The sequence below is a fragment of the Bombus huntii genome, chromosome 14, assembly GCF_024542735.1.
Source record: "Bombus huntii isolate Logan2020A chromosome 14, iyBomHunt1.1, whole genome shotgun sequence".
Taxonomy (NCBI): Eukaryota; Metazoa; Arthropoda; class Insecta; order Hymenoptera; family Apidae; genus Bombus; species Bombus huntii.
In genome coordinates, this window is record NC_066251.1 from 1,721,758 (window position 1) to 1,739,542 (window position 17,785).

The 17,785-nt window shown below is 39.7% G+C and overlaps 1 protein-coding gene and 2 long non-coding RNA genes across 7 annotated transcripts in view; 2 read left to right on the top strand and 1 right to left on the bottom strand.

Annotated features, from left to right (window-relative positions):
• The window catches only part of LOC126872900 (protein kibra), a 42,800-nt gene that overhangs the window by 12,304 nt on the left and 12,711 nt on the right, over positions 1–17,785 (top strand). For all 5 annotated transcript variants that reach the window (XM_050633135.1, XM_050633134.1, XM_050633136.1 and 2 more), the window contains 2 exons: positions 508–617; positions 1,098–1,192. In XM_050633135.1, the coding sequence (XP_050489092.1) occupies positions 508–617; positions 1,098–1,192 (205 nt within the window). The remainder of the gene's footprint in view (positions 1–507; positions 618–1,097; positions 1,193–17,785) is intronic.
• Positions 1–17,785, bottom strand: part of LOC126872926 (uncharacterized) — a 171,686-nt gene that overhangs the window by 6,114 nt on the left and 147,787 nt on the right. The gene's annotated exons all lie outside the window — the stretch shown is intronic.
• Positions 12,486–16,850, top strand: LOC126872931 (uncharacterized). Its single transcript, XR_007692257.1, has 2 exons — positions 12,486–15,901; positions 15,933–16,850. It is a non-coding gene; the product is annotated as an uncharacterized LOC126872931 (long non-coding RNA).

Sequence of the window (17,785 nt, forward strand, 5' to 3'; positions counted from 1 at the left end):
ATGTGGAAAATACCTTTAATATTTAACATCTACCATATAATATATCACATAGCTATACAGGGTGGTTGGTAACTGGTGGTACAAGCGGAAGGGGGGGGGGGGGGTGAGGAGGTTGAAAATATAGAATAAAAAATTTTTTTTAAATTTCTTTTTTTTTTAAATTTTCCATCGAGACAACGATCTACAGTGAGATCCGTTACAACGAGACGCGATAAAGTGCACGCGTACCGAGCCAAAATTCAAAGTCGATTTTCTCGAAAACAAAGCCTCGAACGAAAAATTTTTATTCTATATTTTCGACTTCTTTTTTCGCCTAGAATCACCCCCCCCCCTTCCCGCTTGTACCACCAGTTACCAATCACCCTGTATATCACTCTGTACGTAATTAATATTTTTCTTAGAAGATTAGCAAATTCAAATCGACTTGGAAGAAAGAAAGGAAACTAGATTTCCCGTAATTTTGATACGTTGATACGAATTAACCGTTCGTTTCCTTTCCGTTTACAGATTTACAAAACCACAAACATTCGCAGACTGTATTGGGAACGAGCTTCCACTTGGATGGGAAGAAGCTTACGACAAGCATGTGGGCGCATACTACATTAACCACGTTAATCGTGAGTATCCCGTATTTATCTAAATAGCCGGCACATTTCTTGCGCGAAGAGTATTTTTTAAACGTCATTTTCGCTAAACGTTCCCCGGATGACGATGCGACGTAAGATTGAGGTTAGGTTGGGGTTAGGTTGGGGTTAGGTCCTAACCTTTCGTCGTATGAAACGCGTTGTAGAAAACGCGCGATGAATTGTTGGAAACTGAGAAGAATTACCACGAGAAACGTATTAAGCGGCTCCTTTCAATTTTCTCTCATAGTTATAGTCTTGAAAAAACACAGTTCGATAATGTCAGTTGATTGGAAAAAATTGCAAATGGAATGTCGCCTTAATGCAACCCGTTGGGCCTTAATGAGATATCTTGGCCGAAGCGTTGCACGACCGACATTTACAACGCGTGCAAACGATTGAAAGACACGTGAAACAAAGATCTATAGTCTTAAGGTGTATCTAATTTATCTGTTTGTTTTTCGATCGTTTCAGAAACCACGCAACTGGAGGATCCAAGGCAAGAATGGCGAGCCATTCAGGAGGCCATGCTTCGAGAATACCTTCAGACCGCACAGGACGTACTCGAGGTAAGTCTCGAGTGTCCTTTTAATTATTTTCGTCGCGTTGAAGCACGCGAATCGTCCATACGAAAGGGGCTTTTAACGAGGAACGTCGATTCGTGTTTTATAGTACAAGTTTATGCGTCAACCGTCCAACTAATTACGCTTTAAAACCTGATACTTTAGCAAGTTGTATCGTATATTCGAGGAAAATTGCTACCTATTTGAGAAACGATACGATCAAACGAAATTATTATTTTATATTCAAATTGTTATTTTAGTTTCACCTAGAACTCCTAGGCAAAGAATTATTCTATTTTCATTAATCTAGAAAAAGATACGACTAATGTTGCATGGAGTTTGATTATTCGTCGCGGTAATTCGTTACAGCCTCGTTTACTTCCACTGTATTTTCCTATTATCAGTTACATATACTTTGGTAGTCTGAAAAGTTGAACTGGTACGGAAAATATGTTACAGTGTGACAGTTGTACGCTGTATGAAAGAGAGAAAGCACAAGCAAAACGTTGATATACGTAATTCTTCATTTCTCGAGACCACTGTAACACATGGAAAAGCAAGAAACTATTTAAAAAATTTCACGACAATAAACCAGGCGAAACTACAACACCGAAACATTTGCTTTAAATCTAATTTTACTCGAGTTTGTTTGACTTTCGCGAAGATTCTCGTTCGTCGTTAAATATTAATTCTCAAGATGAAAATTCTTTCACGATACTGTACACGCGTTGCTATTGAATTTTTCTTCTAGCCAGATGAAAAATTACCATGACAGTGACATTGAACAGTGGATAGCGCAAAGGCAAACAGATATTTCTCCTCCTGTGCACCCTCGGTGCCGATGAACCTCCGTTAGTTGGGATTATAAGCAGCGAGGGACCGATGAACTTTTAAACGAGGGACGGTGGGAGCTGTAGACAGGAAGTTATTTCGTGAGAAATCATGTTACTTCCGGTCACTAGCCGCTCCCCTTCGCCCGTTTGTATTCATATTTGTCGCCGGATCGGACGATTAACACCGGATTAACTAGTTTTCCCCTCTCGACGAGTCTGCAGTCCGGGGATACGCTTGTCCGCTCTCTTACGCGCTTCGCGGTTACATCATTCGAAAAGCGAGTCTTTTACGATGAGTTTACGTCTCCTGGACTTTCATTGTGTCACTGTAAAGCAAGCGAGTAATTAGTTAACGCATACTCAGCGTTGAAATCGAACGAAAGCTCGTTTCTCATTTTTAGTTGGCGTTTCGTAATGTTCCTTTCCTCTTTCATCTCGCTCGTTCGGTATTTCATTAAACATCGGTCTATGAATTTTATCGATCGATTGCTTACGTATACAGAGTGGTTTATATAATTGGTGGTACAAGCGGAAAGGGGGTGATTCTAGGCGAAAAAAGAAGTCGAAAATATAGAATAAAAATTTTTCGTTCGAGGCTTTGTTTTCGAGAAAATCGACTTTGAGATCCGGTATAACGTACCGCACGCGTACCGGACGAAAGTTCAAAGTCGATTTTCTCGAAAACAAAGCCTCGGACGAAAAATTTGTATTCTATATTTTCGACTTATTTTTTCGCCTAGAATCACCCCCTTTGCGCTTTACCACCAGTTACCAACCACCCTGTATATTAGGCTCGTCATCGGTATTAATCGCTTGTTACGGTAAAAGAAATTCGATCATTTACCATGAGAAAATTTGTTCATTAAGGTGTTAATATGGAATTTCAATACGATCTTTTATATTTGTCATGGACAACTTTCAAAGTGAAGGAAACAAGGAAAATACGTTGTTCATCTTTTGCCTGTTTTCCTTAATTTTAATCCAGCTACCTCGTTGCTTCTTATCTCTTCTTTTTATCTTATTAAAAATGTTTTTCTATATAAATGCGAGAGGCAACGCGTGGAGATCCGCGAATAGCTGGTATCTTCGCCAAGAAGAAATTATAATAGTTGGCACGTCTGACGGCGCGTATATGCGATTTACCTTCGATTCGTCGTAAGAAATTTTCTCGTGAAACGATTTCGGCAATACGTTACGTCGATGTAGCGTCGCGTATTCGCGGAACGTGAATTTCCGAAAGTATAAATGCCAACTGTGCGAAATTCCCGCTGCCTACGCGAATATTTCGCGTTAGTCTGGCGCTCCGCGATTCCTTTCCAATTTCAATCAGAAATAAATATCCGCTATTGCCAAGGATATTTCACGTTCGTCTGTCTGCCAATCTTCTTTCGATAATATTCCTTCGCGAATTTCGTACGTCGCCGGAAGCGAAGGAACGCGACTTTTCGCGTGGAACGCGACAGGAAGTGGCAGAATGTCGATGTACGGTATATTTATTTCGGTCGAAATACTGCACGCCTGATGTCATCGTCGATTTTCAAGATTGGCTCGTGGCTCGATTCTAGTTTCGTGATTGTCTGGAGACTTCTCGACGACAGTCTTAGAACGCGTAATCCGCGGGGTGAGAGGAGTTCGTCCCGCAGACTAAACAACGGCTTGTCTCGCCTTTTTATTTTTTCTCCATTTTTAAAGAATAGTCTAATGTTTTCCCTTTCTCTCTTCTTTTGGAAGTTTTTAAATACGATTACCGTCGGTCATCGAATTACAAACGTAAAACGTAAAATCTCTGTAAAACGTACAAAACATTGGAATCGTGTAAAGCAAGTTTTCTTTGTTATACTGATTTAATCGTTCGTACGATTTTTGCAAACCACGTCCGATAGTGTTGTGCGTGGCTAACGATTGTTTTCATGTCTCAATGGCAATGAGACCAAGGAACACCGATGACGAGGCGCCATGACGTAATCTTGAGGAATTTCGAAAGTTTCATAGAGAGGAGGAATTGGCGAAGACGAAGATTGACCTTGGTTGCGACGAGCTTATTTGTTATTGGAAGGTTATACGATCGGTTTTTTAATTTACCGAACGATAGAAACGTTAAATTGTTCGCTGTTTCTCTATGCTGCTCGTTTCTCTGTTTATTATGAATCACGAACCAGAAAAAAATCTTGCTTTATTAAATGATCAAAGTAACGCAGTATCTAGCGAAGTTTAAGTGAAAAACGAATGCAAGCCAAAGAGGACGTTATACATCAAAAAGTCAGAAGCAGAACAGACAGCAGAAATAAGTGGGATAGACCGTGATAATTCTATTCGCTTATTCATTTTAATAATTCATCGATCCAACTGGGTCAGTGTTATACTTCACGGTACTCAATTATTAATTAGCCGAGTAGGTTGCCTGGTCTAAAAGCCATCCTAAACTCGATCAACAAATGGATGTTTCTTTTACCGAGAGACTTTCAAAATTACGAACTTTTTTCCGTATGACTATGCATCAGATTCGGTTGTTTGAATTTCTCGGGTCATCTACATAGATATAAACTTTTTCACAAGTAACACGTTCTTACGTATACGTACTTCTTCGTTACTTTCACTCATTGTAGATCCTGTAAACGAAATTTTCAAGCTTTTTCCCCCCCTCGTTACGTTTCCTTTTAATCCTTTCAGTTTCTTAATTAATTCCACGTACACTTAGTTAGTCGTATCGTCGCCTGTTACATTTATTCCAATATCCTGACAAATTTTACATAACCGTCTATATAAAATACAAATAAATAAATAAATGTAGTAAAAAGTGTTCGAATACCATCGTGAATACCATCGTATTAAAAAAAGGAAAGTCAGAATAGGCTGTGATGAATCGAAGATCGTTCAGATTTTCGATGGGATCTATAAGATTATGAAACTGGGGTCGTCTCTTTCTCGTTCGCCAGCAATGAGAATTCTATCGTCTTTGTCGGTTCTCCGCGTTTCCAGTATTTTCCTTTTTCTCTCAGTTTTTCTCGCTCGCTCCCGCTTGCCAGCGTACTCTGGCTCCCTTACTCCTGTCTCTACGATGCCTCACGACTCTCTACGAGGCAGCGAGATGCGAGTGGAATTTTAATTGCCATTTATTTTTGCTCGCTCGGTTCCCTCGTACTGCTCGTCGCATCGTCTCGCGCGGACAGATACAAAACCGATTATGACACCGCCGGAGGAAGTTGCAGATCTCTCGATGCTTTAAATTATACAGGGTGTTCGGCAACAAATGGCAGAGAATTTAAGGGGCGCTTCTACGATACGGAATAAGACGAAAACGAAGAACAAGGGTGTGACGTTTCAACACTTTGTTTATTAGTTGTTAGCGTTGTAAAAAGCAACCAAAATACCCCCAAGCCTGACAAACTTCTCTATACGAAGGAATGTAGGGCAGCCTAAACGATGGGGGGCACAGTGATCCTCAAACTTCAAAAAGATTACAATGTTCGATACTTAAATTCCATAGGATGGCTTTATCTATTTTCCTAATCGTTCAAAATTGATCGAGACGATATATTGAATGTTAAATTGGTAAATAATTTTAAATCTGTAAAATAGGAAGAATATAATAAATTATATTTTTCTCCTGTGATTTTTATACGTGCATATACGAGAGCATCGTTTTGCGTATGATTGTTGCATAAAGATCACGCGAAAGCGACGTATTAGTTTATTACATAATTACGTCGAAATCTATCGCCAAGCGCGGCTCGATACGATCGAGCTCTCTCGTAACAGTTCTCATCACTGACCAGTCCCAATCATACTTGCCCGCGATACAAACGAAAGAAGAAATAGGTATATCGTGACTCTTGGCAAATAGGAACAGCCAGCACAGTCTGGCCGTTAATTTAAAACGTTCCGACAGGTGTAACGTCTAGTCCGAAGCGACGTTGGCTCTACCTAGCGATATGAACGTGTCTGCCGAGGAAAGTGTATCGGATACCGAAATACGTAAAATATACATATGTACGCTGTGTACCTTCACGCTCGAAATAGTGCTTGCCACGTACATATATACGTACACAGGCGCGTTTCGCCGAAGACGTCCTTTTATATGTACATATATGCGTCATAACGGTTTCAGAGACTGAAATCGCAGTCATTGACATCGTCATCGGTGTAGCCAGTGGGGCCAAATTCTGAACGCCGCTTCTTTCAGATTAGCTTCGAAATCGTCGCAATCGCCGCTTCAAAATACCTTCTTACGCGTGAACGCGCGAAGGAAACACGACCTTTACGTGTATCTGGTAGCAGAATATTCGTTAAATAGAACGAGGTGAGCACAATCGAAGAGTTCGCGGCAATAAGGAGACAGGTCTGATATATTGGTCGATTTTGCGTTTCGATTTATGTAAGATTACTCAAATTACTGGATAGCGGAGTTACCTCCTTATTGCAGCAATTCGTTCGATCAAAGAAACGAACATCGGCAGAGGCTGTTTCACCCACTAATTATTATAACGAGTACTTCATTTTGTACATTCTCTGTACTCTTGCGTGGATTTTGTTTCAATTTCCAACGAATGTATAAAAATTCGGCAGCGTTCGCATTAGTATCACGTTACGTAATCGATCTCGCCGATATTCGGCAATGGTATTCGAACGCGTGTCACCGAGTTTCTTCTGCACTCGAGGCCGAGCTTTTTTCATAATGCGCTGCTAATAACCCTATCTGTATGTATATGTATCGAGGCTGTGTATCCGTGGGGACGCTCGTACTCGTTTACTATCCCCGCAAAATCGACTATAACGATCGCGTCGCGAGATTACACGGTTACGATGTCCGTGTGCCATTCGATGTAGCGTGGGCCGGCTTTAGGACGACGGTATCTTGGCAAGTGGGCAAGCAGACAAGCGAGCGAAGCAAAGCAGGCAAGCTTGCCATGAGAGATTGGAATGTCTCCCGTCCGTTCGAACCCTGTTCCCCTCCACACCTTTCCACCACTCTCCGCCCCCACCCTGCTTCCCCCTCGTGGCTCCGTGTCTCTATATACTGGCCCCTGCCAGTGACTTCCTCTTCTCTCTTCTACGTTTTGCTCTATCTCTCTCCCACCGACGCTGTCTTCTTATTCCATCGTTTCTCCGCTGGGTCCCGGCGTGCAAGGTAGCGGCAAGTAGCGAGAAAGAGAGACTGGATGCGTGGCACCATAGCGGAAAAGAGAGAAACGATCAAGGAAAGACGAAAGGCACTGCTAGCGATGGGGTTAACTTATTATAGTTAGTCGTCTTACATAGTTTTCGAGCTTTTCGGCGCCAAGCTTGCGTCGTTCGATAAAGGTTAGGATTCGCGCATGTGGTTGCTTCGCTGAGAAGCGTCGATCGATTGTTTGGTGATGTTGCTCGTGGAATGTGGTATTTTTAACGCGTTAAACGCGGAGCTAATTTTGCTCTACGTTGCATCTAGACGGCGTGTAAATATAGGAAATGCGTCTATGCATAAACAGGGAAAAAAGTTTAGCGTTGTTGTCCAAGCGCCGTTGCCGTAGATCGAATGATTTTTTTGGTTTCTTTAAATCGTTGATTAAATAATAGTAGCTTCGATTTCGGACCAAAGTAAGTTTTAAGTATATATAGAGATGGTAAAACGTATTGTTTTAATTGAGTTTAAAAAAACAGCCCATATCGTGTGTATATATATATATATATATATATATATATATATATATATATATATATATATATATATATATATATATATATAATTGTAGTTGAATTCCCAGTAACACATCGATAGGACGATGGAATGAAAAGAGAAATAAACGGTACGATGAATGGTGTAGGATGGTGTGGAAAGAGTACGCGAGGATATTGATCCCATCGCTAAGGCGTACTCTTCTCCCAAGTTTGAATGCATCTTGAAGAAAAGATGCCAGTTCCCCCAAGTCTTCGAGCCTGTCCTCTCTCGGGCCTCGGCCCTGGATATTCCGTCCTCGGCTGCTTCTTTCGTTCCGTCCTTCTCCGGCTGTGTCCCCTCTGTCTTTCTCTTTTTTTCTCTCTATTCCCGCGCGAATGCGACCCTTTTGGCGTAGTGGCTACCGGTGTTACGCTCGTAGGGCCCCCAGGCGGTCCACGAATGGATTCACGAAGAGCTACGAGGACTCCCGAGGGTGTACGATCGTGCGCACGAGCAGATGTGCTACTGTCCTTCGATACTCTGGATGATGCCCCGCGGTGCTGCGAATCGACTATACCGTTCGCTCTTTCGCACGAGCGCGCGAAAGAAATAGGATGGCCGAGGAACGCAGAATATTATCGTTACATAGCGATCGACGTGGCTCGCCATTCGCATTTTTAGCCTTTCCCCATTATGCTCGTATGCGACTGTCGCGTGCTTTTTGTTTCAAAACGCGTACATATCATATGCCCGTCAAGTTCAAGTTCGTCGAGGACAAACGAACCAAGTATGTGTACGTGCTTACTAGATTTATACGAAAGGTATAATTCCTTTATTTCTTTTACCGCGACGCTTCGTATTGTGATACATATTTATCTACATACATAGGTATCTGAGTAGATGCGTTATGAATATAAATATACGTATATTTTTTAATCTCGTTCTTTTCGTTCGTTATTTTGTTGCTCGGTTACGGTTTCGTTAAAAGAGAACGAACAGAAGATTTTGCGTGAAATTCTCATACGCGGACGTGGACGCGGACACGCTGGGAAGGGTTCAGCTCGGAAATACCGTAGAAGAAAATAGAGAGCGCGGTAAGGAGCGCGACCGGCCTTACGGCGTTGTTGCTCGCCATTTGCCGACGCAGCTTTTCACATTCCTTAGGCTCTCTTCCAGGGGCAAACAATGTTAACGACCACGCGAAGAGATCGAGATTCCATCTCTACCGAGCGATACATAAATAGGCCGACGCTTTTACCCGGCGACCAGATATATACGTACCCGCGTTATTATTCCTTTTTGTAACCGACTATTTTTAGACGCCCGCCGGAATTTCACGCTTCTCTTTTTCTTTCTTTTTGATGTTTCTCCCTTTACCTCATCCTTTCCCCCCCCCCCCCCCCCCCCCTCCTCCATCTACCTTCTCGGCCGCCTCCGTCGTTTGCTGTATGTCGATAATCGTATTCGAGGTTGAATAATCACGTTTCAGGAGGTAAAAGATAATACAGGAAGGCTATACTACTATTTTTTATTTTTTTAAGTTCGCATATTCCGCATCCTATAAGGGAGTAGTTTGAAAATTCAGTATATAGCACTTCTAGCATGTGAAACGAAGAGAATCATGGTTACTGTTACACAGCTGGTAATTTACGTTTCAAATAGATTCATTAAACAAGTAACTATTAGTGCTGCACAGAATATTAAAAAGAGAGATCTTGTATTCTTGTCGTTCAAAGTATTTAAATCTTAGTTATCTGCCACATCATCGAGTTCTCTGAATATTCACACTATATAAGTCTTTGTCAAGTAAGAAATCAATCATTTTAACACTTGTGTCGCGAATTTTTCTTGTTGCTCAACGATTCTTCCATCTATGACACAAGTAGGAACATTTGTCGCATTAAATGTTTAAAAAAATAAGAGGAAATATAACAAAGTTGTCTCTTCGTCCTTGATAATACTTGTATGTCAAGCTATGGCAAAAGTAAATCCGGAACGTTTCGGGATGTCTTTTAAGAATAATATGTTGTGAAATATTTCAGCATTTTAAAGCATGGAAATCTTTGCAACTGTAGAAATTACCCAATAGCAAAGTAAAAAATCCACGACTCTTTCGAAAAAAATATAACAGCTTTAAATCATCAATAGATTCATGACTTTTGACTCTGTATTTTAGTAAAATCATTTTGATAATGGAAGATATTCAACTGTCTTTTCCGCGATGATCTATCTTTTACCATTCTATAAAAAAATGTGAATTATCGATCACGTGTGGCAATCGTCAAAAATTTTCTGCAATTTTCATTCCACTTAACTCGCTTTTTCTTCCGAGGATGCGTACGTGCCTTGGACCATACGAACCGGCTTGAATCACGAAACGATCGTCTCTTATCAACGCAGGAATGCATGAAGGCTGATTATCAAAGACTTATCATTGCCTGATAACCAACAGCTAAATGACGTACCCCAGATTCAGATCTGGCTACTGTTTGTCGTCGAGTTCGCGAAAAAAAAATCGTCGCAATTCTACAAGGATATGATTATCTATCATAGCTTTCTCCGATTGAAAAATAGTTGAAAATCATTTATTTAGCAACATTCCTCTACCTATATAGATATAGACGTATTTTTAATTGGCGTTCTGGTAATACGTGTTACATTTCGATCGGCTATTATTATAATCTTCTTATCTCGAAGTATTATCTAAATGGTTAATCGAGTGTGTCGATGTTATCCCTTTCTGGGATCGAATTTTTTTAATTCGTTTAAGTGTATGAACGTTGCAAGGACTTTCCGCGATCTTCAAGATCGTTTCTTATCGCGTCGAATGAATCACAAAAGCGACGAGAGTTATAAATATTCAGGTGAGGCGTCACCTGGGAATTGTCGCGACGAAAATTACATTTTCTCTTGAACGATGGCAGAAAATCGACGACGATACGAATCGTTGTAACGATCGTGTAACGGGCTGACCCACGAGCTCGTTCTTTTTTATCTGGTCAAGTTTAATTGGCTGATACGTCGATTTCCCTGAAATCTCAATATAACGCTCGACATTCATCCAAAGGGAATGCACGAGCATCAGATGCCGATTTCTCCGAAAGGGAGAGCTCTCCGTAAAGCGATATGCATACCGAATACGTTCGTCAGGATTTCTAACTTCTTCTTCACGGTGCTCTTCTTGGAAGGGCGACACAAAAATGTGAATGTACCGTAGCCCTTCTCAAATGTGCACAGCGTATTCTTTTTTCCTTCTTTCTCCTCTCTCCGCTTTCTTTTTTGTTTTAACACTTCTAGAAAATTTCGCATCTTTTACTTGTATAGTTACTGAAAACAATTTACTTCGTAGTAGGAGATACAAACGTTATTTTATATAGCTTATTCATTTTATATACGTATGATTTATTAGAATATTTGTTTAACATTTTCGTACATTTCATTGTTCGAAGTTTAATATTTAATGCTGATTTTCTTCTTAATTTGTTTAGCGTTTTCCAATTACATCACACTATTGTTAAGTTGCTAGAAAGATATGCGTATGATTAAACTATATCAGGCTATAATAAGTTAGATAGGAATTATATCAGTATCAAAGATGTTGACGCATAAAAGCGATTAAAAATGATAACAAATTAAATATTACCGTGTAAAAATATCGCCAGTGAACATGATTTCTTTTAATAGAACCGTTAAGGTTATGGAAAATTATCAGTCATAGAGGTTTCTTTGGAATTTTCACACATTCATTCTATTATAAGATAATGTAGAAGTAATTAATGGGAATTAAGTGTTTTTTAACTTATGTATTTCGAGAATAGATTAGTGTTATTTTATTGATTAACCTGGTTGCGGGAAGAAAGATAACTATGACAAAGAAATAGAACGTTTTCATTGTCTGTAAAAAATGGCATAGAGATAGTAACATAGGTCTAATCGATACACGGCATCGTTTTACTGAACGACTGCTAGCGGTGATCAATAGTTAGTTTCGTGTTGCACAACATAATTGATAACAATTCTCTTCAATGAGTGTCAAAAGATCGCGATAACGTTTCAATGGGTTAACACTGTCAAGATTTTATTACTTACATTTTTGCATTTATGCCGAAAATATTTCTGGTATACGTTATACAATTAAAATTCTTTCTTTTCCTTTACTGGGGGGGGGGGGGGGGAATATCAAGAAACTGATCAATTACTTGTTCATAGTCTTACGTACGAACTGTACAACATTCAACTCACAGATTCAGCGAAACTTTTATCTTACCGTTATTAAAGAAAAATCGTTTGTAGAAACGTACGTTTCTTATTTTTACATCAGAGAATACTCTATTCTGATCGCCCAATTCTCAAACTTAAATTTCGCGGGCTTTCCTTTTTGATACGAAAACGCCAGAGAGAAAGAGCATCCTCCGTATGCGTTTCGCGCGAAGAGATAGGATTGCTGGAAAGTTAAGAGCTTTTGCTCGGTCCGCGCAGACACCTTCGTTCGCTGAACGGGGCATCGAGTTATCGGTATGTACACCACGATAATGGCATCGCATTCCATTCATATCAGCATCGCTCGTTCGCCACCGCAGCCTACCCGCTCTCTTGCCTCCCACTCCCTTCCCTTCTTCCCTGGCGGTGGGACGTTCGTATGCGCAGGCTCGTTCCATCGCGCCAGGCGCATCGTCGCGTCGCAAACCAAGACGCGACCCGAACGCGCGCTCGATGTGAACGCACCTTTACGCGGCCGATCGTCATGCTGGCTTCACCTGGTGCGCATTCCTTCTGCAACTGTTGGAAAACGGCTCCCCGAGGAAACTTATCTCGAGAGAGAGAGAGAGAAAGAGAGAGCGAGCAGCTTGTTCGCGATCACGCCGATTCCACCGGCAGTGGGGGCTTTTTTCTATTTTATAATTAGATTTTTAGGCCTCGGTGACGCGACTGACGTGTATGCAGGTTATGATCGTCGGCGGACGGTTTTAGCGGCAATAAGATTTGAAAATACTCCAGTCACGCAGGTTTTGTGATAAAGATCAATGACGAAAAGGTTAGAAATATCGTGAAAATTAATGTCGTCTTTCAGGAAGGGGAAAACTTTAGAAATTTGTTCATTATTATCGAGGTTTTCGTTTAAAGTTTTCTTAATGTAGAATTTAGAACGATATTCCGCGTATTTAAGACAGTTTAGGTGTTTAGAAGAATGTGTTCAACGGTCGAATCAAAGAGCTGTGATATTCTTCTTAGTTCTGTGATTCTTTCCGAGAAGTATCCTGTTAGGAGATAATTCTTAAGAGTAATTCGTTGTTTATTTTTTTATGTGCTCAAGGAATCGAAAGATGTCAAGTTATCGTTATTTATCGCATTTCTTGTTTTATTACATACTTTAACAAGTTATCTATTTTCACATCGTGCAAATTGCAAGCAAAAAATTTTCCTTTGCTCCATCGTTGTAGACAGTTTCGAGTTTTGCGGTAATTTGAATGACAGTTTAATCTAGAAAAATTGTCTCGACGGGGAAAAAATCTTTATACAGTCAACATAATTATCTCTGTTGTTTCTTCGCTCGAACACGAGGGCTTTTGAATGTGAAGTATCTGTATGCTTGTAACATCTAAATATACGTTCACCGTTTGGTGTATCGAGACGATAAATAGCAAACACAAAATATATCCAAACTTTCTCTACGGAGAATTCTTATATCTTACTGATAAGGTAACGGTGCCAGGTGCCGTTGTACAAACGTGCCCGTCCCCCTATACGCTTCTCTGTGATTTATGCGTGTGTACTTATTAAATTATTATTTATAAACTTATCGACACTATTGAATTAATAGTCGTCGCAAACGATATACATAATGTAATACTTATATAATACAAATTATAAATAACATATCTTTCTATTTATAATTATACAATATACAATGATTTGGAAAATGTTAGGAGAATGACCTTGAGAAAATTTCACGCGTATTGAATTAAATCTTCCCCTCGTGTTTTGAGATTTAAATGATCTATTTATATAACTTCTATCTTTATCGAATCCATCAAGTACATTAGATTAGAGGATATTCCATATAGATACCTTAAATGTTTTTAATTTTTTTTATTGCCTTAAATACATACATGTTGATGTCACTAAAGCATAGTAGGATTCTTGTGGTGTCTAATTTGGCGGGGCGCTACGATACAACGCAAACCGGAATTATTGTGACGGTATCAATCATTTCGTTATCGTGACATCGAAACAAACACACAAATATGTTTTACATGGCACGGCAGTACGTACGATTTGATTCTGTATAGGTCTCCTCGACGAGCCACTTCGTTTAATCGCGGAAAATCTCACGATTAAATCATAATAATTGATTGTCTGTTCGAGTGTTAATCGTTCTATGAATTAAAACTGGAGATAAGGAAAGGAATTTATCTGTAATTTTTAATTTTTAATTTTTGCCTATTATTATTAAAAGATGAAATTATGGAAGACGGAATTATAGCGTTACGATACAATATTTTAATTTATAGATTACTTGCACACGTACGTGTACATTCATTCAAACAACGTATACATATTTATGAACTCGTTGAGTTTCAACCGTTTCTTTTTAATACTCCGAGAATGCATTGTTAATACTTGTCGTTTTAATTCATTGAGAATAATTATCAAAGAGTAAAAAAAAGAAAGCGACGATTCAAAGATCAAAGTTCTTATATGTATATATGTACACACATGCATACTATGTACAAATGAAAAATGGTTTCGAAGTAAGTTATACGTAAATATTGTAAGGCCTAAAAGCATGAAATAAAAGAGGAAGATTTCTCAAGGAACTTATATGATAAAAATTTAATATTTCTAAAAGTATTCAGATTGTCTTACGATTACGTAATTTCACAAGGTTTTGTATTAATTTTTAAATTAGAGATAACTGATTGAATATTTGATATATATATGTATACGTATATAGCGATGGTGATGTACGATTTAGTCGTATATCAAAAATATGACTTTGAGCACGTGTGAAGTTGCAGATTGTGGCGACTTCTATTGGTGAGATTGCGTACTGCGCGTACAGTGCTGGTCCTATATGAGCTGGTATACAAGTTAATCCCGCGCATAATTCACACATTCCAAAAAAGACTCTTCGATGGAATTTGAAAGTATTTCTTCCGTTTGATGTTTCGAACAATCTCGATATCAACAACGATTTCTGTAATAGAGTGCACAAAGAATGATATAAACGTGGATTTTGTTACGAAATCATTACTTAAAACAACTTCAATAATATCTTCATTTATTATAATGGAATCATGTGTGTGTGTGTGTATGTGTATTTGTATCATGTCCATGATGATTGTATAACGAACAGAGTTCAACAATTCTTATACGAAAGTAAGTAGGATTGTTTTATTAGCCATTAATGTGAAAACAACTCTTAGCTTTATAACTCATAGTCAATCTAAATATATGCTCGATTATAATTCCATTTGCGAGATTGATAAGAGGGAGACGAAATAGTCATAGGGAAGGAGGAATGAAAGATGACGCATTGAAAGTAAGAAAAGAGGAAATTGACGGAAGGAGAGGAATGCCCGAAAGGGTGTAGCGGGTCACGTGTGTATAGTCGGCCTCTTGCATTAGCCGTGGATCCTGCTTTTTCTTTTCTTCCTTCCCTTCTTCTCTCTTTCTCTCGGGAGCCACGTGCGCCCCAAGAAATTCCTCTTTTGTATCCTTCAGCCTTTGTTCGGCAACAGCTGTCCGGCCGAAGAAATGCTTTTCTCCATCGTCAGTCTGCTTACTGCTGATTCTTTTCCCTCTCTGTTCGCTACCACGTCTAAGTATGAATTAAATTATCGATTCTCTGCCTTCTTTTGTCGATTCGTGCGAGGAAGAGATTAAGAATCACGATTTAGATTTAACGCGAGTACGTCGACTAACCATTTAAATTATGTCAATATTTTCTTCGTAATCGTTAATTCGTAAATTGTCTGTTTTTAGAGACAGATCATTACTTGTTATTACAAATACGTAATTGTATTTGTTCAAGAAATATTTGAGGAATCCAGTTAAACTCGAAGAGCACAATTTCATAAATATTTTAATTTTAGGTATTTCCAGCCAATCAGCCCCCCAAAAGACTATTTCTTTTTTTATCAATTTTCGAGTAACATTTCACAAGCATTAACTTATTATTATTAAGGCAACAAGAATTAAAAGGAAGACAGAATGAAATTTACTAAACGTTATGAAAATGCGGTTTTTTTCAGAAAGAGACAGAGAGAGAGAGAGAGAGAGAGAGAGAGAGAGAGAGAGAGAAGTTGTCACAAATTCCATTTCCTTCCATGGAATGCGGCTCACCATTCCCCTCTACATCATTCCATTCCGACGGCAATGTTTAAAAGTACATCGAATCATGATTCTCTCTACCCCCGTAATTTCCTCATAAATCATCTCGAAAATTCCCGAAGGAAACGGTTCTGCATCCGTGCCCTTAACATTCGCCGGAAGACGTTGCTTTCGAAATTTGCCGCGGTTGCGTATTCAGAAGAAAATGCCACGAATGCGTCCAATTACAAAACACCGCGGGCATTCCTGAACAGATCCGTACGCATAGTGGCCCGACACTGGCTCCGCGCGGCTCTCTGCTATCTATCCCTCTTTCTTCGTTCCTCCTCCGATGGTATGAGCGGCGGAGAGTAGTTGGCGCACTATAAAAGGGGGCCCTTCGCTCGGAGCGGGGCCCCGCGGATCGGCGTGCAGCGTTCAGATAAATATGCGGGAGGGGCCGGAATTCCTCACTCGGCTGCATTCCAATCGCTCTTCCTCCTCCGCCATCTCACCACTACCACACACACAAACATCTCCCCGTCATCGTTATTTGCAGCCTCCGTCGCACACTACCTCTGTCCCGGCCACGCAGCAACAGAACAACCTAGCGATCCCAGTATGTAATACCAACGAATACCAGTACCGCCGGTGACAATAACAATAACCACGCGTGTCCGTAATAACCTTCTGAATACCCTGACAATGAGCGTATATACGAAGGAGTTGAGGTTAGCTTGGATTAGGTTAGGTTAGATGCTTGTTCGTGACTTTTGTAATCTGCTTTGTTTCCTTACGGCTGAAGTGCAGCGATATTTTTGGTAATAAGGATGTTCCGCTATTATTAACAACGGGCATTGTATTTATATCTCACGGTGAATTTGCTTAGGATCTTGCAACGTCGTAGAGCAAAGTTTATTATTTAAATTCGTGAATGAATTTTTATGACGAAGAATAAATTCAAAATTTATATATATATATATATATATATCAATTTTGAATTTATTCTATATATATATATATATATACCCGATGCAAAGCAACAGTACTGACAACAATTTGTCAATTCGCATGCAAGTATGCGTTACTGCTGTTCGTCGTTTATGGACTGTCTTTATTTTCTCCCTTCTCTCATAATTTTTGCGTCCCTTCCTCGTGTACTAAAAACGTAGATTCTTTTCTGGCTTTTACAGCATCTATAAACGCGCGTATATGTACTCGAGTACCGACGTAGAACTCACGAGTACGTGCAAACGGTTTCGCAGGAATTATTATTGTAGGTGGTGGATCTTCCATTAAAATGCATATACAGGACCTCTAATACGAAGGCTGACCCTTTTGGCCGAAGATATCGCTCCTTTTGCAGCGCTGGCATTCCTTACCAATATTTCTCGAAGAGGAATTCCTTAATGATACACGAGTGCTGCGTGCTTCGTGCTTGCTGCTTCGTTCTTCGCTCCCTTCTGTTGGTACACGTGCGTGATTTGCGGCCTAGAGTCAGGTCTCGATGGAGAAAGTGTTTATTCGGTTTCCTGTCACACTCGTCTGGCATTTTTTCTCCATCGCTAAAATTGACGTATGACAAATCGCGTACAAGGTCACGTTGTACTTTCGAACTATTTTAAAGATGCATAACACATTGTGTAACATATAGACCACCTGCCTGGTCCTGTAAAAGTAATCCAACATGTTCTACAGCGGCGTTTTTAAATGACATTATAAATCTGATCTTTTTGTTGAATATTTATATTTAGAAACATCAATATTTATACTTGCATGTACAGATTGTTCGTGCTACTATTTTCTGGCAATGCA